The 24,536-nt window shown below is 39.2% G+C and overlaps 1 protein-coding gene and 1 pseudogene across 2 annotated transcripts in view; one reads left to right on the top strand and one right to left on the bottom strand.

The window, feature by feature from the left end:
• Nucleotides 1–24,536, bottom strand: part of TIMP2 (TIMP metallopeptidase inhibitor 2) — a 321,405-nt gene that overhangs the window by 83,173 nt on the left and 213,696 nt on the right. The window contains exon 2 of one of the 2 annotated variants that reach the window (XM_069076064.1): nucleotides 529–685. In XM_069076064.1, the coding sequence (XP_068932165.1) occupies nucleotides 529–658 (130 nt within the window). In that variant the 5' untranslated portion in view covers nucleotides 659–685. Of the gene's footprint in view, nucleotides 1–528; nucleotides 699–24,536 lie in introns of those variants that run through there. The other variant, XM_069076063.1, reaches the window with a different exon arrangement.
• On the top strand, nucleotides 10,415–11,971 carry LOC138152231 (prohibitin 1 pseudogene; annotated as a pseudogene).

Below are 24,536 nucleotides of genomic sequence, written 5' to 3' on the forward strand. Positions count from 1 at the left end.
TCCCTCCCCCACCCCTACTAGCATCCTCGAGCCCGCCGCCTGCCAAAATCAAATCCATTCCCTGGCTCCTTTTCTGGGGTTGGAGCTGCAGTGGAATTTCAGCGGAATTCTGAGGTTGAGAAGCATCAGAGAGAGGAAAGGGGGAGGGAAGGAGAGAAAGAAAGAGGAGATAAAGGGACAAATTGTACGTCAAACTTATAGTCGAGTCTAATGAAACTAATGCTTCTTTGCTCAGGATAGAGGGGTTGGGGCTGGGGGGGGCGGTTCGGGGATGTGGAAGGGGAGTTAAGGGTGGATGCTAGTTTAAATAAGTGGTTTTTATTTGGCCACCACGTGAGATTCCTTCACCCACCCCCACCCCCACCCCTAGGAGATTTCATCTGAGTTGGGGGTGAGGGTGGCTTCCAAGTGCTGAATCCAATAGGCGATAAAGAACTGGGTGAGGAAGGGGGGGGGGGGTAGAAGGGAGGTGGCCGCGAAGCCCCGTCGAGAATACTACAGATAAGGAGAGGAACCGCCTTTTCTTACCTACATCTGCATTGCAAAACGCCTGTTGCGGATGCACCGGTGAGCAGCTACAGGCTTCGCTGAACCGATCCAGCTTCCAGAGGAGCAGGATGGAGAGGGAGAGAAGGAGACTTCTCGCAGTGGCGTTCATGTCTGGGAGTCCTGGGGGGAGGGGGGCGGGGTTGAGGGGGGCGGCGGCGGCGTTGTTAGAGCTAGCTGGCCGGGAGCGCTTCTGCCTCAGCCTCCTCCCGGGGCGCTGCTGTTGCTGCTGCTGCTGCTGCTGCTGCTGTCGCTGCTGCTGCTGCCGACGCTCCTGCCTCTGCTGCCTCCTCCTTCTCCCAACCTCACTCCCTTTCTCTCCAGCAGAGAGGAAATGGGGGGGGGGGTGCTTGGTTTGAGCCCGGCTACAATGTCCACACGGAGCTCCTAAGGATTGGGGGTTGGGGATGGGAGAATTTGGGGGGAGGGCGAAGAAAGGAAACCGAATGGAGCCCTGGCGCACACCCTCCTCACCTGGTAAGCCTCAACCAGGAGAAAGTTTCTCTCTTCTTTGTTGCTTGGAGGGGTGGGGAGGAGGGAGAAGGGGAAAAAAAAGTATTTGAAGAAAATCACCAGGAAGTGGAGAAAGAAGAAAAGACGAAGAAAAAAAACTGCAGGGCTGTCTTCTCTCAAGCTCCTTCTATGGATGTGTTTTCCTCTGGCTTGTGCTAAGCCTGGCTTTTTTAATGTGCTCAAAGGATTCTCTGCTCCTCCTCTTGGTGGCTCGCGGCCAGTGCAGGCTGCTGGGCTGCTCCCATCAGCCCCTCTCTCCTTTCCTCTCCTTCCTTTACCTCCAGCCTCGACTCCTGCTCTCGTTTACTCTCGCCAGACTCAGGCCTTCCCATAATCAGGTTTTTTGTTGTTCTCTTTAGTGGTTAGCCTGGTGAGTGCTGACTGCCTCTTCAGAGCCACTGACCACAGCCCCTGAATCCTGATAGAATGTCTGTTTCACACACTACTCACAGCTGTCCAGACTAAAGAAGAGCCTCCCTCGACACCCCCCCCCCCCCAACGCATCTGGCGATAACTTTCCCTAAATGTGATTTGGGAAGCTGCTTTGGGCGGCCTATAGTGCCCAACAGACTGACTCAGCAAAAAGTTGAACAGATGGCTTATGAGACTTATTAGGATTGTCCAGAGAGATATTTTTTTTAAAGATATATACAGCGTTACATATAGACCATTCTCAACTAGAATGAACAATTAATAAACAGGCATTGTATGTTTGCCATGCACTGGGGATACAAATATAATAGATCACTGCTACCCACTTCAATCCAATCAAGCATATGTCAGGTACTGAGGCTGGAAATACAAGGGCAAAAACAGACCCTCTTCACCAGGAGTTCACAGTTGAATGGGGGAGAGAACATGCAAATGATTAAGGTACAAACTACAGGATAAATTGGACATAGTTTCAAAGGGAAAACATTCTTAAGGAGGGCTGAGAAAGGCTCCCGACAAAAAGTTGGATTTGAGCTGACTGAGAGAGCTCTGGAAGCCAGGAGGTCTAGAATTCCAGCCCTGAGAAACAGTGAAAATGCTCAGGAGATTGAGTGTTTTACATAAAACACAGTACACAGAGGGGAGTAAGGTGGAAGAAAACTGGAAAGGTAGGAAGGGGTCAAGTTATGAGGGGCTTTAAATGCCAAACAGAGGATTTTTATATTTGATCCTGGAGGCAATAGTCATTAGAATTTATTGAATAGGGGAGTGACATGGTCATACCTGTCCTGTCTATACTCTAATCCATTTCTTTAATTGAGTCAAGGGATCAATGTGATTACTGGAAAGAATCAGTTATGTCTCTTGGGCCTATTTATAAAAATCTGAGTTGGGAGTTAGCCAGTCTACCTGGAAGATCTGAGATCAAGGGGCAGCAATGTGGGGAGGGGTGAGCCTAGAGAAAGTATTTGCCCTTTCTCTCTCCTAGCTCCTCTACCTCTTTTTTCATTGACTATGGTATCTGAGAAACCAGACCAATTAGAAACAATAAATTTAGCTTTGAGTTGCTTTGGATGCCAGAGACAGGCACCAGAGTGAGGCAGTTTTAGGGAGCATTATCCTTCCCAATATAAAGAAGTGCCCACTGTGGACTCAAGGAAGTAAATGGTCCTAAGTAGCATGCCTGGCATAGAACTCTGCATAAAACAGATGTTTTTAACCTATGATAGATTTTTCATGAGATTTGTAAACTCGGATGGGAAACAAATGACATCCTTATTTTTTACTAACTTTTAAGTGTATGTTAGCATTTCTTTCAGTTATTTAAAAACATTCTGAGGAGGGATCTATAAACTAAGTCAGACTGCCAAAGGATTCCATGGAATAAAAAGACCTAAGAACCCCTGGTCTAAAGGGAGCTGTATGAGGACTCTACAAAAGTAGAAAGAACTTCTAGTACCAGGAGTTTGTGAGTTTGACCACAAGTGTTCCCTTTATGTGTGTTTCATTAACATTATACCATGTAGTATTGTGTAAGAAGAATGGAAAGCTAGGAAGGTGCCAGATTGTCAAGAGCTTTCCAAGTCAAACAAAGGAGTTTATCTGATCCTACAGGTAATTAGAGAACACTAAAATTTAGAGAATTAAGGAGTGACATGGGCCTAGGCCTTAGGAAAATAATTTTGGCAGCTATGTAGAGAACTGATTGTAATGGGGAGACATTTGAGACAGGAAGTCCAATTAATAGGCTATTGAAGTTATCCTGGGGAGAAGAGAGCCTAAGTTAGGGTTATGTCCATGAGAAGAGAAAGGACAACATTTAGCAGCTAATTTGATTGAATATATGGAGTCAGTGAGTGAGGGGTCGAAGATAACGCTGAAATTATACTTTTGGGTTATTGGGAGGATAGTGATATACCCTTGGCAGTGATAGGAAAGTACACAGAAGGGTTTCTTGGAGAGAGATAATGAGTTTTGCTTTAGTCATGTTTAGTTTGATATTTTTATAGGACATCCAGTTCTAAATATTGAATAGGAAATTATTGACAGAGTTCAGGAGAGAGACTAGATATATAGAGATATATCTGGTGTTGAGATAAGTTTAAGCAAAAAAAAAAAGAGCCCAGGACAGAGTCTTGGTGAACAACTACAGTTAGTGAGTGTGACAGGTAAATCTAACAAAGAGAGCTGGAAAAAGAATACACAAGTAGTATAGCAACCAAGAGGGAGAAGCATTACCAAAAATAAACAAACATACAAAAAAAAAAAAACAACCAAAAAAGAAAGAGGATTTGAGAAAGGTCATTACACCTGGCAATTAAATCTTTGACAATTTTGGAGAAAGCAGTTTCAGTTAAATGATGAGATTAGAGACCAGATTGTAGATATTTAGAAGAGAATGACTTAGAGTATTTACCTTTACTAAAGTTTCTGATATGGCTCAGTGAAGGAGGGCGCCTGTCTTCATCTCTGCCGGACTGTGGTTACCCTTCTTTCCTGGAAGGGTAAGTTACTTCTGGGAAAACATCATGAGTATTCTTTTCAAGAATTATGATTTTTGAGTTTCAAGTAAGTTTGTCAACTTAGCTTAGTTTAAGGGTGGAATGAAAAGACTCAGAAAAAAAATGATTTTATTAAAAGTATACATTTGGCTGTATGTGTATGTGTACATACACACTAGCAGGTCATGTTAGTTGAAAGAAGACTTTTACTTCTGTTTTTTACGACCCCCAAATTAAGTTTACTATTTAGTGGACTACTCAGGGGTATGTACTATATACATTTTGCAGGTAGAACATGTTTTCTTTTTAAGAGTGTTTTACTGAGCACTTTGGGTTACCAAAAATAAAATATAGAAGTTTCTTGTATATGCTTTCAGAACTTCTAATATTTTAAACCAATCCCACGTAGTTTATTGTGTAATTTTTCTTGAAGTGTTTCTCATATTATTTTTTCATGCCTTACTTTAAAAAAAGCCTTTCCTGGGGTGGCTAGGTGGTGCAGTGAGTGAGTAAAGTGCCGTCACCGGAGTCAGGAGGACCTGAGTTTGGTTCTGGCCTCAGACACTTAATACCCACACACACAAAAAAAACCTAGCTGTGTAACCTTGGGCAAGTTACTTAACCCCAATTGCCCTCCAAAAGGCAAAAAAAAAAAATGCCATTCCAATAAATACCTCTCTTCCTTTTCCCACTGAGTTATCATTGATAAGAAAAAATATTAAAAAAGAAAGAAATGAAAGAAATTCTATGTCATATTTTACTCCTCACTGTCACCCCATTTATTCAAACAAATTATTTGCTAAATGGTGTCCTTTCTACTGCTATAAAATCTCTCACATATATTCCCCTTTCTCTACTCCCACAGCCACCACTCTGGTTCAGCTTAAAACAAGCGAACATTTTAACTCTGTCCAACAGTCAGTCAATAAATATTTATTAAGCACCTACCATGTGTGAGGCACTGTGCTAACATGATAGTATGTTATTCTATTCCTCTACTCTGAGAAGAGGACAGTTGTGCCTCATCATTTATCTGAATTTCCAGACTTTATTTTTTTTTTTTAAGCAATTGGGGTTAAGTAACTTGCTCAAGATTACACGGCCAGGTGTTTCTGGGTGGGTGCTAAGTGTCTGAGCCCGGGATTCGATCTCCAGGTTATCCTGACACTGGAGCCAGTGCTCTTACTCACTATGCTACCTGGCCACCCCTCAGACTTTATTTTTAATCTTATTTTGTTGATATATTTTGGTTTTATATCACTATGATTATTAAATATATTGTTCCCCTTATCAGTGAGCCATCCCTCGTAAAAAAAAAAAAAAAGAAAAAATCAGTTCAGCATAACTGAATTCAGCATCAACCAAGTCTTAAGATAGACACAATCCCTACCTCCAATGTCTGCAAAGACGAGAGGAAGCCATATTTTCTCAGTTCTTCTCCAGAGTCAAATATGATCATTATAACTTTCAAATGTTTCTTCGTGTTGTTAGGGTTTTTTTTTTCATCTATACTATTGATATCATTTTGTAAATAATTTTCATGGTCCCATTTACTTCTCTCTGTCAACTAACATAAGTTTTCCCATATTGACAGGAAAGATATCTACCATATAGATTAGGCTAATTTTACCTTGAAACATGGGTTCTTCACCTGGGAGGGTGTGAGCTTGTTTTAAAAATAGTTTTGTAACTATTTAAATATAATTGGTTTCCTTTGTAATCCTATGTATTTTATTGAATTCATTTTAAAATCGTGTTCTGAGGAGGTGTTCATAAGGTTCCCCAGACTTCCAAAGTATTGTATGACACAATAGAGGTTAATAGCTCATGCCTTAAAAACTATTACAATTATCCTTGAGATCTAATTGGTTTAGGAGATTAAGGCTCAGGCCACTGAGATATCTTTCTGGTGGACCAAGAGCAAAAGCCAGCTCTGGAGAAAGTATGAGTTTCTTCTCCTTTTGGCTTATGACCAGTACCCCAGTATAGACAACACAGAGGGAGGGAAGCTGCATCAAACCAAAATGTTTTTATATCCTTATTGAATATCCTTTCCCTACTGTGGCTAATTAAACTTCCTTTTGTTAGCTGTTAAATGGTCTACAAATATCTCATTGCTGTTCTGAAACTGAAGCACCAGCCTGGCTTGGACACCATCCTTTTCAGAATTCTCCATAGGATCATAGATTTAGAGCTAGAAGGATTGTGGAGGCCATTTAGCTCAATCCAACACCCCACCCCCCTTCCACCAATTTTATTTTTTTCTTTATTTTTTTCATTTTTCAAATGCTTTATTTACTTCTGATTTACATCATTCATTTCCACCAGATTTTGAGTTACACATTTTCTCCCCATTTTTCCTCTACCCACTGCCCCAAACTATCAGTCCCACAGTATATTCCATCCTCCAATCTGCTCTCTCCCATATCTTCTCTCATACCCCCTTTCACTTTTCTAGTAGGGCATGGCGGATCTCTATGCCCCAATGCCTGTATATCTTATTTCCCAATTACATGTAAAATAGTATTATTAATGGTATATATATATATATATATATATATATATATATATATATATATATATATATATTTAAACATTTGATTTTAAAACTTTGAATTCCAGATTCATTCCCTTCCTCCCTTGTCACTTGCCCTTACTGGAAAGATAAACAGTTCAGTATAGGTTGTACATGTGTAGCTTATGTAAAACATTAACATAGTTGATATCTTGTAAAAGACTGACTATATTTCCCTCCCTCCTATCCCACCTCCCACTAATTCTATTCTCTACTTTGCTCCTGTCCCTTTTCAAAAGTGAGTGCTTCCAACTTCCCTCCCTCCAAGCCTGCCCTCCATTCCATCATCCCCCCTGTCATCCCCTTACCCCCTACTGTCCTGTAGGGTGAGATACCCTATTTAGTGTGTATTTCATTCGCTCCCCGAGCCAAATTCAATGAGAATAAGGTTGACCCATTCCCTTTTGCCTTCCTATTCTTCCCCTCCATTGTAACCATTTTCCCTTGCCTCTTCTATATGAGATAGTTTACCCCATTCTGTCTCTCCAAATCTCCTCTCATTATATTCCTCTTTTACCTCTTAATTTCACCTTTTAAGTATCATCCCTTCCTATTAAATTGGTCCTGTGCCCTCTATCTATGTCTACCTGTAAACATATATACATACATTCACATAAGTATTCATACACCCATATACCCTCCTATATAGACACAGACATATATATATATATATATATATACATATATATATATATATTTCTATTCCTTTTAACTATTTTCATACTGAGAAAAGTTTCATCAGTTACAATTATCGTTTTTCCATGTAAGAATGTTAATAGTTCCACTTTGATAAGTTCCTTATGGTTTCTTTTCCCTGTTTACCTTCTCATGCTTCTCTTGCTTCTTGTATCTGAATGTCAAATTTTCTATTCAACTCTGGTTTTTTCATCAAGAATGCTTGAAAGTCCTCTATTCCACTGAATGACCATATTTTCCTCTGAAACATGATAATCAGTTTTGCTGGGTAGGTGATTCTTGGTTTTAATCCCAGCTCCTTTAACCTCCAGAACATCATATTCCAAGCCCTTTGATCCCTCAGTGTAAAAGCTGCCAGATCCTGGGTTATCCTGGTTGTGTTTCCACAATATTCAAATTGTTTCTTCCTGGCTGCTTGTAATATTTTCTCCTTGATCTGGGAATTTCAGAACCTGGCTGTAATATCCCTAGGAGTTTTCTTTTTGGGATCTTTTTTGGGAGGTGATCAGTAGATTCTTTTAAGCTCTATTTTGCCCCCTGGTTCTAAAACATCAGGGCAGTTTTCCTTGAGAATTTCTTGGAGGATGATTTCTAGGTTCTTTCTTTGATCATGGCTTTCAGGTAGTCCAATAATTTTTAAATTCTCTCTCCTGGATCTATTTTCTAGGTCAGTGGATTTTCCAATGAGATATTTCACATTGCCTCCTATTCTTTTATTTGTTTGGATCTGTATAATAGCATCTTGGTTTCTCATAAAGTCATTAGCTTCCATTTGCTCCAATCTAATTCTGAAGGAATGATTCTCCTCATTGAGCTTTTGAGATTCTTTTTCCATCTGGCGATTTCGGCTTTTTAAGGCATTCTTCTCCTCATTGCCTTTTTGAGCCTCTTTTGTCATTTGAGTTAGTCTGTTTTTTGAGGTGTGACTTTCCTCAGTCAGGCTCTTGACTCTCATTTCATAATTTTCTTGCATCGTTCTCATTTCTCTTCTCAATTTTTCCTCCACTTCTCTTATTTGTTTCTTAAGGTCCTCTATGACCTGTAACCAGCTCATATTTTCCTTTTATGTTTTTGTTGCAGGAGTTCTGACTTCACTGTCTTCCTCCTGTTCCATGCTTTGCTCCTTTTTGTCTCCAAAATAGGAGTCTAATGTTCGGTTCTTCTGTTTGCTTTGTTTTCTTTGCCTGGGCATGTTGCCACCTAAATTACTTGACTTTTGGGCTTTTTGTCACAGTAGGACTCTGCTACCAGACAGGGGAGCTTCTGTCCCAAATGCTGGGGTTTTCTCACCTGTCAGAGGTATTAGTTGGGAGCCCTTGCTGAAGCCTCCACATGCTCTGGAAAGCTGGTCACATACCCCAGGACCTCCACTCTAGACTGCAATACAGATCCAAGCAGGTTAAAGCTAGAGTGATTACCCCTCAGACTGGTGCTTGGTCCCCCTACACTCTGCAGGCCAGGAGCTGAAGCTGCAAGGGCAGCAGTGGCTACAGTGCAGCCCTCAGCAGCTTCCTTCTCCCCCCTCCCCAACAAATGCCAAAGCACTCCCAACTACTGGGTCCCAAAGTCCATACTCCACTGACCTCTCACTTTATCTTTCTCATGTATGTGTTGATAAATCTGGAAAGGACCACAGCTGCTGGTGATCTGAAGTCCCTCCAGTGGTCAGGCCTGCACTGGGGCTAAAGCCTCGGCATGGGGCTGGGCTCGGCTCCCAGAGCACTGCACTGGATGATTCCTGCCAGCCTGTTGGGCTTTCCTCAGTGGGAGGTTAGCTTCTCTGTGTCATTTTGTGGGTTTTGTAGCTCCAAAGTTTGTTTAGAGTCCCCTTTTACATGAATTTGGGAAGGTGGAAGCTGGGAGCTGAGAGGAAGACCTGCTTCTACTCCTCCATCTTGACTCTGACAGCACCCTTTCTGATCCAGCTACCAATTTTATAGAAGAGGTTACTGAGACCTAGGAAGATTAACTGACTTGACTAAGGTCATACAGGATTACAAAGGAAATTAATTATATTTAAATAGTTACAAAAATATTTTTAAAAGAAGTTCATACCTTCCCAGGTTAAGAACCCATGTTTCAAAGTAAAATTACCCTAATCTACATGGTAGATATTATTCCTATCAATATGGGAAAACTTAGTCTCTCTTAGTTAATAAGAGAGAAGTAAGTGGGACCAGGAAAATCATTTACAAAATGATTTCAACAGTATAGATAAAAAAAACCCAACAACAAAAAGAAACATTTGACAGTTATAATGATCATAATTGACTCTGGAGAAGAATTGAGAAACTACACCTCCCTCTCACCTTTGCAAACATTGGAGATAGGAATTGTGTCTATCTTAAGTCTTAGTTGATGCTGAACTCAGTTATGCTGAATTGATCTTTTTTTCTTTACCAAGATACTCTTCACATGCATTTTGTTCATTAATATTCCATTACATTTATGTGCCACAATTTGCTTAGCTGTTCCCCAGTTGATGATACCAACTTTATTTCCAGTTCTTTGCTGCTTCAAAAAGTACTGCTGTAAATATTTTTGTATATATGATATGTTTGTTTTTTTTTTAGAAAACATTTTTATTGATATATTTTGATATAACATCATGTACACTTCAAAATTCAACTTGACTGCCTCCAGCCATCCTTCATAACAACAAAAAACCTGTTCAGAAAATTGACCAACATACTAAAAGTCTGACACTGCATGCAGTATTCCTTACTCATAGTCTCCCATCTCTGCAAAGAGAGTAGGAAGGTGGCTTCTTGTAACTCTTCTTGGGGGCCAACCTTTGTTATCATAATTTTGTAGCATTCAGTTTCAATTTGTTGTCCTCCTCCTCTTCCTCTTCCTTCTGCTCCTCCTGTTCTTCCTCCTCCTTCTTCTTTCCATTTCCATTTTTGTAGACATTATATATTCTGTTTTCCAGCTTATGGTTGAAGAATTTTGTAAGTTGCAGTTTAAGGGAGACTCTCCTTATTGGTGGAAAGAAAGATTACTTGATTTGACATGAGGAGTGAAGTTGGCATGAGATCTTGAGGTGAGTAGAGAACTTGCTTTCTGTTTCAAGATAGAAAGTAGGTAGTTCCAGGTCCTTTTGGGGGTGAAATCTGGATTGAGAGAAAAAAGGGAATCTAGAGACATGTAGAGGGGATGGCACCTTAACATGTCATTGATTTCCATCTTGCCTCCCTAGAGAATTATGGAAATTTTCCCTGGAGTGAGATGAGAGCCTCTCTTAGTTGAACTGAGCTGTCTCACTCCCACTGGGAAATCTCATTCACCCTATGTGTTGTGTGGCATATTTTAATCTATATAATTTATCTGATTCCTGTTTCTTATCTGCTTATATAAAATTATTTATTTACTGTTCATTATTTGTGAGTTTTGGTTTAAGTAGTATTTGTTGGGAAGAAACCAAGCCTTCAGATATAAGCTGTGTCCATTCCTCTTTTCAAAGAATTAAATTGAGTAAGTAGGTTTGGGGAATTCATGTGAAGGTCAGAGTTGTGTCTGGTCTGAGAGGGCAGAAAACCAAGACCATATGAAGGAGATATGGCTGCTAAATTGTTTGAAGTTGTTGGCAAGTTTGGCCTGGGTTTAGCTGTTGTAGGAGGAGTTTTCAACTCTGCTTTATATAATGTGGATGCTGGCCACAGAGTTGTCATCTTTGATAGGTTCCATGGAGCCCAAGACATTGTTTTAGGGGAAGGGACTCATTTTCTTATCCCATGAGTACAGAAACCAATTATTTTTGACTGCTGTTCCTGACCACAGAATGTCCCAGTAATCACTGGTAACAAGGATTTACAGAATGTCAATATCACTCTGTATTCTCTTCCAACCTGTTGCCAATCAGCTGCCCCAAATCTTCATCAGCATTGGTGAGGACTACGACAAGTGGGTGCTGACATCCACAACCGCTGAAATCCTCAAGTCAGTGGTAGTTCAATTTGGTGCTGGATAATTGATAACCCAGAAAGTACTAGTCTCCAGGCAAGTGAGTGATGAACTCACAGAATGAGTGACAACCTTTAGGCTCATCCTTTCTTTGACACATCTGAGTGCACAGAAGCAGTAGAAGCCAAAGAGGTGACCAGATTCGTAGTAGAAAAGGCTGAGCAACAGAAGAAAGCAGCCATCATCTTAGCAGAAGGTAATTCCAAAGTGACTGACCTGATTGCTAATTCACTGCCATCTCAGGAGATGACCTAATAGAGCTTTATAAACTGGAAGTTGCAGAGGACATCGCATACCAGCATTCTTGATCGGAGAACATCACCTACCTGCCTGCTGGACAGTTGGTACTCCTCCAGCTTCCCCAGTGAGACCTATGGCCCCACTGATCCTACCCTACTCAGTCATGATCTAATCCACAGCCTTTTCTCTGTCTCCCCACCCAAAATCACTATGAGATTCAATGATTTGGCTTAAGGAAAGGAAATAAAATTAAAGTCATTTTGGGATCTTGAATTTCTCCTTGAGATTAAGCTCTTTCATTCTTTATATCTCTCCTGTCCACTCTAACTTTAAGTATGAACTAATGTCTGCCTGTTTTGAACAAGTGGTGGAGGTAACATTGTTCTCAACCCTCTAGAGAAGTATAACCTTGGTGCTGCAGTGTTATGGAAGGAATGGGAACAGCTAAGGGGAAGAAAACAAATTGTATAACCTACCTTCAATAAATAACACCCAAATTCCTCCCCCCCCCAAAAAATTTTTACATTAACTTTTTTTCAATAAACAAAAATCTTTTTTTTCTTCTTATTTCTCTGCCAAGATGGTGGAGTGAAAACAGGGACTTGCTTGAAATCTCCCCCAAACCTCTCAAAATACCTGTAAAAAATTACTCTAAACAAATTCTAGTGTAGCAGAACCCATAAAATGACAGAGTGAAGCAAATTTCCAGTCCAACACAACCTGGAAGGTCAACAAGAAAGGTCTGTTGCACCAGTCTGAGGGGAGAGCACAGTCCAGTTGGTCTGTTGGCACAAATGGGTTGGCGCAGGCCTCAGGGGACTGAATCACTGGCCGCTGTGGTGGTTTCCAGACTTCTCAACCCACAAATGCCAAAGACAACTTGGAAGGTCAGTAGGACCTGTGGGACCTGTGTGAGAAAAGAGTGTGGTCTAGACCCAGCCCCAGGGTGGAGAGAAGAGCTTGGTCAGGCAACAGCCCTGGGGCAGTGGAGGCAGCAATGACTGCCCACAGATGGGTAGAAGAGGATTGCAGGAATCTATTTGCTGGCATGGAGGTGGGATTCTCTTGCTTTGCCTGTGCCTCCATCTGAGTCACAGTCCTGGGGTGAGGAAGAGCACTAGTGTGGTGGAGCTTGTGGTAGCAGTGGAGAGGGAATCCTCCTCACAGTTCCAAGGTAGAAAAGAGTGCTTGTGGTCACTCACAGACCAGAGCATGAGGAATAAACACCTCTCCTTTGATCGTACCACCCTATTTACAGGTCCCTAGAAGTACCTCTGAAAACAGCTGCTGAAGCTTGGGACACTATCCCTCCTCCCCAATTGGAAGTAAAATCCTACCTTAATAAAGAGTTTTAAAGTTAAGCAATTGGCTGGGGAAATGAGCAAATAGCATAAAAACAAACTCAGACTATAGAATTTTACTTTGGTGATAAAGAAGATCAAAACATACAATCAGAGGAAGACAACAAAGTCAGAACTCCTATATCCAAAGCCTCTAAGAAAAATATGAATTGTTCTCAGGTCATAGAAGAGCTCAAAAAGGATTTTGAAAATCAAGAAAGAGAAGTAGAGGAAAAATTGGGAAGAGAAATGAAATGATGCAAGAAAATTATGAAAAACAAGTCAACTGTTTGCTAAAGGAGAACCCCAAAAATACTGAAAAAAATAATACCTTAAAAAATAGACTAACCCAAAATGCAAAAGACATCCAAGAAGCCAATGAGGAGAAGAATGCCTTAAAAAGCAGAATTTGCCAAATGGAAAAGGAGGTCCAAAAGTTCACTGAAGAAAATAATTCCTTAAAAATTAGAATGGAGGGGCGGCCAGGTAGCACAGCAGGTAAGAGCACCGGCTCCAGTGTTGAGAAGACCTGGAGATCGAATCCTGGGCTCAGACACTTAGCACCCACCCAGAAACACCTGGCCGTGTAACCTTGAGCAAGTTACTTAACCCCAATTGCTTAGGGGCGGCCAGGTGGCTCAGCGAGTAAGAGTACCGGCTCCAGTGTTGGGGAGGACCTGGAGATCTAATCCTGGGCTCGGACACTCAGCACCATACCCAGAAATGACTAGCCGTGTAACCTTGAGCAAGTTACTTAACCCCAATTGCTTAAAAATATTAAAAAAAAATTAGAATGGAGCAAATGGAAGTTAATGACTTTATGAAAAATCAAGAAATTATAAAACAAAACTGAAAGAATGAAAAAATAGAAGACAATGTGAAATATCTCATTGGAAAAACAACTGACCTGGAAAATAAATCCAGGAGAGATCATTTAAAAATTATTAAACTACCTGAAAGCATTGTTCAAAAAAGAGCCTACACATCATTTTTCAGGAAATTATCAAGGAAAACTGTCTTGATGTTCTAGAATCAAAGGGGAAAATAGACATTGAAAGAATCCACTGATCACCTCCTGAAAGAGACCCCAAAAGGAAAACTCCCAGGAATATTATAGCCAAATTCCAGAGTTCCCAGGTCAAGAAGAAAATATTTCAAGTAGCCAGAAAGAAACAATTCAAGTATTGTGGAAATACAATCAGGATAACACAAGACCTAGCAGCTTCTATGTTAAAGGATCAAAGGACTTGGAATATGTTATTGTAGAGGTCAAAGGAGCTAGGACTAAAACCAAGAATCACGTACCCAGCAAAACAGTATAATCCTTCAGGGGAAAAAGTGGATATTCAGTAAAATGAAGACTTTCAAACCTTCTTGATGAAAGGACCAGAGCTGAATAGAAAATTTGACTTTCAAATCTATGAATTGAGAAAAACATGAAAAAGTAAAGAGGAAAGAGAAATCATAAGGAACTTATTAAAGTTGAACTGTTTATATTCCTACCTGGAAAGATGATATTTGTAACTCATTTTACAAATACTTTCTCAGTATTAGGGTAGTTGGACATATTATATATATAATATACCAATTGCAATGTTGTTTTTGTATTAAAAATTGTTTTCCTGATTCTGCTTGCTTCATTTTGCATCAGTTCATATGAGTCTTGCCATATTTATACACACACACACACAGAGGGCACAGGTTGAGTTGAATATGAAGGGATGATATCTAAAAAATAAAATTAAGGGGTGAGAGAGGAATATACTTGGAGAAGGAGAAAGGGAGAGGAAGAAGGGATAAATTATCTCAAATAAGATAGGCAAAAAAAAATAGCTTTTACAGTGGAGGGGAAGAGAGGGAAAGTGAGAGGGAATGAGTGAATCTTACTCTCATTGGATTTGGCTTGAGGAGGGAATAACATAGTATGGCCCATATTGAATTGCTTCTGTTCCCAATGAGGGTGGGTAGGGAGGAAGGGAGAGAATGTGGAACTCAATTTTAAAAATTAATGTTAAAAATTGTTTTTATATGCAACTGGGAAATAAAATATACAGGCAATGGGGTATAGAAATCTATCTTGCACCAAAGGAAAATAGAAGGGAAGGGGATAAGGGGGGAGGGAGGTGTTAGAAGGGAGGGCAGATTGGGGAAAGAGGTCATCAGAATGCACAATGTCTTGGGGCAGGGGGAGGGGAGAAATGGAGAGAAAATTTGGAACTCTAAATCTTGTGTAAATGAATATTTAAAAATAAAAATAAATTGATAAAATGAAAAAAAGGATAATGAAAACTATATTGTGGAAACCCACTAAACTTTGGCTACTAATTAGAAAAAAAAAACCCACAACTTTTTTTCTCTCTCTTTTACCTTCCTCCTCCTTCCCTTACATACACTGGCAGAAAAAAAAAAGAAAAAGAAAACCTGGGTAGCAAAATTATATAGTTAAGCAAAATAAATTTTGATATTAGCCATGTCCAATAAATATGTCTCAATCTGCAATACATCCTCTGTCAGAGGTGGGTAGTACATTTCATCATGGATTCTCTGGAATTGTGACTGATTATTATGTTGTTCAGAGATTCCAAGTCTTTCAAAGTTTCTTGTCTTTGCAATGTTGTTTTTGTATAAAAAAATTGTTTTCCTGGTTCTGCTTGCTTCATTTTGCATCAGTTCATATGAGTCTTGCCATGCTTCTCTGAAACCATCCCCTTCATTTTTTCTTACAGGTGCTTAGATAAATTTACAGCACCACACACAACACATTATCTTCCCATACCTTTATGACTATACTCATATATCATAATTTATTCAACTATTCCTCAATTGATGGACACCCCCTAGTTCTGAGTTCTTTGTCACTATAAAAAAGAATTGCTATACAATTTTTTTACATACCAATATTTTTTTTGCATACCAATCCTTTTCCTCTTTCTTTGATCTCTGACTTAATATGGTGAACACTGAATCAAAAGGTATAAACAGATTATTTAGTTGGGGGGTAGAATTCCAAATTGCTTTCCAAAATGACTGGACCAATTCACAGCTCTACCAAAAGTGTATTAATGTACTAATTTTCCCACAGTCTCTCCAACATTGTTTATTTCCTTTTTTTTTTGTCAACTTTGTCAATCAGATAGGTGTGATGGGTCTTCATTTGCCCTTCTCTAATGATTGATTTGGAGCATTTTTTCATATGGCTATTGATATCTTGGATTTCCTCCTCTGAAAACTGTCCTTTCATATCATTTGACCATTTGTCATTTGGGGGGAATAGGTACTAGATGGTGCAGTGGGTAAAGTGAAGGACTTGGATCAAGAAAGCTGTGTTCAAATCCTGCCTCAGATACTTACTGGCTATATGATCGTAGACAAGTCACTTAATATTTCTGTGCCTCAGTTTCCTCATCTATAAAATGGAGATAATAATAGCACCTACCTCACAGTATTGTCATGAGGATCAAATGAACTCTAACATATGTAAAGTACTTTGCAAAACTTAAAGCATTATATAAAAACTAGCTACTATTATTGTTGTTATAAATTTGAATAAGCCTCATATGTATGTTACAAATGAGACATTTATCTGAGAAAACTGCTGTTTTGTTTCTGTAAAAACTTTTGAATTTTATATAACCAAAATGATTCATTTTATCTTCTAACTTTTTTTCAGGCATAACTTCTTCCCTTATCTGTAGATCTGAAAGATAATTTCCTTGCTTTCCTAATTTGTTTATGATGTTACACTTTATGTCTAAGTTATGTACCTATTTGGAGTCTATCTTGGTATGTGATGTAAAATGTTGGTCTATCCCTAGTATTCCAAAATGTTTTTCAGTTTTCCCAGCAGTTTTTCAATAGTGAGTTCTTACCCAGTATTTACAGTGATTGTGTTTAACAAATTCTAGGCTACTGAGCTTATTTGCTTTTGTAAGTTTTGTATCTAATCTGTTCTACTAATCAACCCCCTGTATTTCTTAACCAGTGCTAGAACATTTTGGTGATTACTGTTTTGTAATAAAGTTTGAGGTGTTAGTATTAGGCCCCTTTCCTTCCTGCCTTTTTTCATCATTTCCCTTGAGATTTTGACCTTTTATTTCTTCAAATGAATTTTATTATTTTTTTTCTAGCTCTATGAAGTAACCCTTTGGTAGTCTGACTGGTATGGAACTGAGTAAATAAACTAATTTAGGTAGTATTGTGATTTTTTATTATACTGTCTCAGCTTATCCATGAGCAATTCATATTTCTCCAGATATTTAGATCATTGTAGTTGAGTGCATAACCTGTGTATGTCTTAGCAGCTAGACTCCCAAGTATTTATACATTTTCTAATAATTTTAAATGGAATTCCTCTTCCTGTCTCTTTGCAATGCACTTTTTTGGCATGGACTCCTTACTTTTTAAGGGATAGTGACCAGGAGGGTAGGAAAAAATAATTTCCTCTAGACTATCAATATTTAGGGTGACAGATATAATTCTAGTTTAGTACCCTCTTTCTCTGAGAAGAGTTGAATGGTCAACACAATGGCCCCTTCCTCAGCTCCCCTTCAAGCAAGAATCAATCTCCCTTGGGGTGTGGGTTAGATTCCAAAGAACTATTTATGGGTCCCTGAGAGATACAATTAAACAAACCCATGCAACAGTAAACAAAATATATATGGGCAACACATGCTCTCTATCCTTACTTCACTTTCCATTGGCTCATATGTCTTCCCATGCTTCTCTGTCTTCATCATATTCATTATTTTCTACAGCAAAAAAATATTCCAAGGGCAGCTAGGAGGCACAGTGGATAGAGCATCAGTCTTAGAGTCAGGAGGACCTGAGTTCAAATCTGGCTTACTAGCTGTGTGACCCTGGGCAAGTCACTTAACCCCAATTGCCTCTGAGGGGAAAAACAATCAAACATCCAAAGTAATATTCCATTAAATTCATATATTGAAATTTAACAGGGGGCTCACTTTGAGAAGTGTTGTGTGATTTGACCAGATGAGACTGGGCCGCCATTGAGAACCCCCCCCCCCACCCCCAGCTTTGAAAAACCCAGATGTTGATGCTTCCCTCTCTGGCAACTGTGATTTGGTATGGATGTAATGGTTGGACAGTTTGGAAGCCTGTCTACTTGATAAGTTTTTCTGTTTTCTTGTAACTTCTGTCTGTATACTCTGAAGTTCGGGGTGCTGACCTTTTTCCCCTGAACTAGGTAAACGATATATTTTTGATTGATTAAAGCAAGATTGTTAACCCATTTTGAGTTGTTTTCCTTTAGCAAAGCAGATCTAAGAACCTGTGTTGGCATCTACCCTGGGGACGCTAGGGTGCTTGCTGCTACAAATGGCTTCACGAACAGGATCTGCAGAGTAAAAGGAAAGTATGGGGGCTGGGATAATTGTTTGTTTCCCAGTTGTGGTAGCTGTGACTCTGTGGAGCCATGGCCTACCATGTTTCCCTGATAATAAGACACTGGCCTATTATATTTTTTGGACAGAAAAACACCAGAGGGCTTATTTTCAGGGGAGGGCTTATTTTAATGAACATTGACAGCAATTTTAATAAACAGGTAAATGTGAACAAAAAAATGTACCTTTATTCAATAATGAATTCAATAAAGAACAGGATGACGCGCTCACTGCTGCAGCTCTGATTGGATGCAGCTCGGAGCGCGGTGTGCGTTTCACCCGGCGGGGGGGACGGTGCACACAGAGGGTACCGTAATGTAGCGTGTAGTGCAGGGGATCACCTTCGCTACAGTAGCAATCTCAATAGGGCTTATTTTCGGGGGAGGGCTTATTTTAGAGGAATCTTACACAGTAAGGGAGGGCTTATTTTAGGGATAGGTCTTATTATCAGGGAAACATGGTAGGAGAGAAGAACAGCCTGCATGCTGACTTCATTGAGCTGAGAGCAGGAATGGTGAGCTGCCTGCATCGGTTCCATAATAAATAATGATTAAACCACAGCAAAGTTACTGGGCAGAAGCCAGGAATGGATGCAGCCTGTGGGAGGAGAAGGAACCCAAGAGTTCAGAATTCAGCCACAGGACAAAATAAGGACTGTGCGGCAAAGCAGGAGCACTGAATGTGTTTCCTTGATGCATCGCACAGTTTGGGACCCAGGGGGAGGATGGACTTGTGTCTGTGGTGGGTGGGCTGAAGGGCCCTGGACCCCCAAGGACCCCACCCTGTTGGTTTTGTTGCCCAGCCACCTCTCTGGACTTGGAAGCAGGGGCTGAAGCAGTGTGAGGGGAAGGACCACCCCCCTCTGCCCAAGAGAACTTTATTTGGATTCTTGTTTTGAATTGATGTGATAATGCTATGTACTTTGTGTTTGTTTAAGGCCCTGTGGCCACTTCGGTAACTTTAGTTCTGTATCTTGAAAATTTGACCTAAGAGATGTTTAATGCTAATTTAAAAGCAAATTGTCTATGCTATGGGCATGAAAGATCTTGGGGCCGAATGTAAATTTTTAAGATCTTCACTGCCCCTAGGCTTAAGTGCACCTGGAGCCTGTGATGGGAGGCTTGTTTTTCAGGAGATACTTTGTAATTGGGCAGTGGGTCAAGAAGGTTGTTACATTCTCTGAGGCAGGAGAAGGCTATATAAGCCCTGATGGGAGGCTTTGCTTTGAGGGCTCACTTTGAGAAGTGTTGTGTGATTTGACCAGATGAGATTCTTGGCGACTATGGAGATCCCCCCCCCCCTTTGAAAAACCCCAGATGTTGATGCTTCCCTCTCTGGTAACTGTGACACCTACTTTGTATCCAGGTCTTTGCTTCTCCAAAAAGTTCATTGTAATAACAATTGTTAACATTCATTCATATGGCACTTCAAGGTTTCCAAAGTGCTTTACAAATATCTCTTTTTACCCTTATAATAACCCTTGGAGGTAGGTACTATTATTATTTCCACTTTATAGATGAAGAAACCAAAACAGACAGCAGTGAAATTATTTACCCAAAGTCATAAAACAAATAAATGTCTGAGGCTGAATTTGAATTAAAGTCTTCCTGAATTCAAGTCTAGCTCTCTGTCTACTTACATAAACTTTTATAAGAATTCTGTGGTATATGTGGCCTTTCTTTTTTGCCATTGACTTCCTTGGGTTAAGTGCCTAGTAGTGTGATCTACTGATTGAAGAGTATGGATGTTTTATTCACTTTTTTGCATAATTCCAAATTAATTTCTAGAATGCTTAGGTAAATTTACAGCACTACATACAACACATTTTCTTCCCATAATCCCTTCACAATTGACTCTTTCCATCTTTTATCATATTTGCCAGTTTGCCTCATGAGAGGTGAAATGTCAGAGTTGTTTGGATTTGTTCATTCTCATATTATTAGGCAGCCAGGTATGTACAGCACTGGACTTGGAGGCAGGAAGACCTAAGTTCAAATCCTTCTCTAGAAATCTATTGACTGTGCAACCTTCACATTTGTAACATCTCTCACATATGCTCTGCCTGCCATAAGTCTTTCCCCATTCTTATCCTCTACTTAACTGTCAAAGCACTCTTCGTAATGTGCAGGTCTAACTGGGATACCTCCTACTCGTTAAATTCCAGTGTCTCTGTATTACTTCTGGGATCCATATAAAATCCTCAGCTTGATATTCTGCCCCATATATTTTGCTCTATAATTTGCACGCTATCTCTCTCATTAGACTGTAAGCTCCTTGAGAGGAGGGACAGTCTTTCACCTTTATAGCCCCACTACTTAGTACTATGCCTGAAATATATATAGTAGGTGCTTAATAACTGTTTATTGATTGACAGCTTATGTCTCTGTTTTTATTTGTAAAATGGATATAATAATAGCATCTACATTATAAGGTTATTGTGAGGATCATATAAGATTACATGTATAAAGCGCATTATAAACCCTAAAGTATTTTATAAATGTTAGGTGGTAGTAGTAGTAATAGCAGTAGTAGTAGGAGTAGGAGTGAGTAGGAGTAGTAGTAGTAATTTGGAGCATTCTTTTATATGGTTATTAATAGTTTGCATTTCTTTTAAGAATTGGCCACTTCTCTATTGGGCAATGACTTTTATTCTTATACATTTCTCTTGCTTGTATCTCTTGAGAACTTTTATCATGGATATTTGGTAAAAGGATTTTCCCCTCCAAATGACTGCTTCCTTCTTATCTTACTTGCATTAATTTTGTATAAGCAAGAGTTTTCAATTCCACTTCATCAAAATAATCTGGTTTTGTTTTTGAGGGGGGAAGATAAGTTAATTGGGGTTAAGTGACTTGCCCAAGGTCACACAGCTAGTGAGTGTATCAAGTGTCTGAGGCCAGAATTGAACTCAAGTCCTCCTGACTCCAGGGTTGGTGCTCTATTCGATGCATCACCTAGTTGCCCCAATAGTTATATCTTTTGTAATCTTTTATAATCACTTCTAAAACTTTGTTGAATTCACCCTCTAACCATAGCTCTGAAAGGTACTTAAGTTAGTTCTCTTCTCATTTGGTGTGATATTTAATACTCAGGTCATATATTCAATTTTTAATGTATTATGCTGTTATCTAAAATATTTGCCTAAGGACTTCTAGTTAAGATGTCTACTTGAACAGAGGCAGACCACCCAGCTTTCTAGCAAAATCCTGAAATTCATACCATAATAAATAATGATTAAACCACAGCAAAGTTACTTCTGTCCTAGAACTACACAAAACGGCAGCCAGAAGTCCGTGGGCAATAGGAAAGGGTACCACTAGCAAAGTTAGCACCAACATGGTTGAAGAAGCTAGTTAGTCTCCCAGAATAATCAGAGAGAGTTATAGGCTAAAAGCACTTGTGTCTAGAAGCAGCAAGGTAGTGTGTTCTTCCCATCCCTAAGGACAGTCATAAACTTAGAGTGGGATATCGGAAGCCACCACTATGTTGGCCTATGTTGTAGACCTATTAGACCTATAAGGTCTTCATGCAATCCTTTCATAAACCTACACTAGGATATTGGAAACCACCAGGAGTAGTAATGACAAGTGTGGCATGGCAAGCATTCACACCAGTACAGGCCAGGTGCCCAAGGGCTTTAATATTCCTAGCACTCTGTCTTGAGATGCCATAGAGAGCCCTGAAGATCCAGCATTCTAGGAACCCAGATCAAGACTAAGAAGATCCAAAAATCCCACCCCAAAACACAACAGGAAGCCGCACTTGGCTCTGGCACAAAGCCCTGAAGTAAAGCTGGAAAAATGAATATATCCAGAAAATACAGTGATCAAGATAAAATAAAAATGACTGTGATCTAGGCATACCAGAAATTCAGTTCAGAAGGAAAGAGAATAACCAAGAGCCTCAAATCCATTGGAGAGTTAGGGAGATGTTTATCCCAAGCATACGAAGCCTCCACTGGTGGAAGGGGTGGATAAGAACAATTTGTTTCAATGGCCATGAAGGTGCCTGAAGCAGGTATTATGGAACATTTAGAGCTTGGTCAGACATCAAAGATACCAAGGTCATCCACTGCATCCTGGCCCATTGGCAGTCATCTTGTCTTTCATTTTGCCACTGGACTCTGATGACTCTGGAAGAGAGAATGAGGCTGAAAACTTTGTGCAACTTTTTCTCAATTAGATCAAATTCACAAGCAAATCAAGAATCACCCCATGATGTTATTGATCCTCTTTGAAAATGAAAAATGAGCAACAACAACTCCATAATACTGTGAACAGAATCTTAAAGGAAAAAAAATAAATTCTCCGCAAAGACTACATAAATACCTAGAAAAAATAAGTGAGAATAAAAAAAATTAAATAAAAGCTATGGAATAAAGAATTGGAAGGAGAAAAAATAGTCAACAAACATTTATTGGGTACCTTCTATGTCCTAAGTACTGTGATAAGCACTGGGGATACAAAGAAAACCAAAGACAATTCCTGCTATCAAGGGGCTGACGGTCTAATGGGAGATCTATCTACCTACCTATCTATCTATCTATCTATCTATCTATCTATCTATCTATCTATCTATCTATCTATCTATCATCTATCATCTATCTATCTAGATAGATAGATAGATATCCTATATATATCTATGTCTATAGGTATAGATATAGATATCCTCCATCATAGAGATATCTATGCATCTGCATCTATATAGATACACACATGTATATATATATATGTATAATGTGTATCTTTTGTTACATATATATATATATATAGTTATTTCTTTATATATAGACATATCAATATACATCTACATCGAGATATAGCTATATATAATCTATAAGTATATGTATGTGTGTATGTATGTATACACGTTATACATCAAGTGGCTTTCCTTGGATGGTGGTGGCAAGACATCTGACTGCTCTTTCAACTCCATTCTCTGGCCTTTGATTACCCAATATTTTCTATATATGCCTTTAGATCTTATGTTCCTAGGGATGGGATGAAATTTTTGCCTGGTGTATATATATATATGTAATATTGGTTTTCCAAGAATCATATCTCAACAAAAAACACAAGAAGTAATTTTATGTACTAAATGCCAAAAATTCCACCATCTTTATCTCTTTAAGAGGCATGCTGCTTTTAGCTGAACTAATTATTCTAGTACTTTCCACTATTGGCCATGGTCCTGAATCATTCTTAGGATCATCTAGTCTTTTCTGTTATCACTATTAGAATTGCAATGTAATTGTAATGATTACTGTCATAGATTAATTTGGTTCATTGAAAACATCTTCAAGAGTGTCCCAAATGTCTACAATAACAGCCTCTACCTGGATGTAACCTTTTATATAAATTTTTAAATCTGTCTTCAGCATAAAGTTTAAATATTGCTATTGTCAATTTTAATACATATTTTCTATGTATCTATATACAGAGAGACTGAAGTATATACAGATATATACACACATACATACATGTATGTGTGTATACACATATATGTACATATATATCTGAAAGTGTTAAACTTTACTCAAGGAATAGACTCCCTGAAAACTAGAATACAAAAAAGGAAAATCAGTGATGCCCTAATATAGTCGTGAATAATTAAAAGACTTAAGAAAATGATATTAACTCTGATTCCATTTTGTAATTGATTCTATTCTGTATTACCACCAACACTTTGTACAACTACCTAAAGTTACCCCCTTTTGTCTTTAAGCTCAGTTCAGAAATTCACAAGTTCAAAAATTGTCTTTCACTTTAAGTTTAAAAGGTCAGTTTCCCCATTAAAAACTCTTTAATTAAAAGAATTCTGCTATCTTAAGTTTAAGAGTTCAGTGTCCCTAAAAATCACTTTTAATTGAAGGCATCCTGTTATCTCTACAATGCTAGCTGTCTTTGGACAATTAGTGGAAATATCTCTTAGGTTCAGAAGTTTAGCTTTCCTGTGAATCATGTGTCAAGCAAGTCTGTTATCTCTTTCCCACTAACAAACATATTCTGTCAATCAATCTTTCCTGACAACAGGATGGAAGGAGGAGTTGTTGCTAACCCCAAATGTCCAATCAATGATAATGTTTTTGCTGCCTATGATGTTTCTGCCTTTGTAACCAATAATATTGTTTTCTCCCATCTATGATGCTGTCTTCTAATTTTTGGAGGCTTCTCCTTTTGTCTATAAAAATAATGTGTCAACCTTCACTTGAGGTCGTTTAGCTTGCTGAGGAGCTGAGAGACCCTATTTGTTAGTAAAAGCTAGCCTTACCAATAAATTGATTAGGCTCAGAGCTTTGTGCTTTAGGTAGACCTTATTTTCAGCCATGACA

This window comes from Petaurus breviceps, unplaced genomic scaffold (genome assembly GCF_028583685.1).
Source record: "Petaurus breviceps papuanus isolate PSGF00001 unplaced genomic scaffold, PetGlider_PUasm1.0 90925, whole genome shotgun sequence".
In the NCBI taxonomy this organism is placed as follows: domain Eukaryota; kingdom Metazoa; phylum Chordata; class Mammalia; order Diprotodontia; family Petauridae; genus Petaurus; species Petaurus breviceps.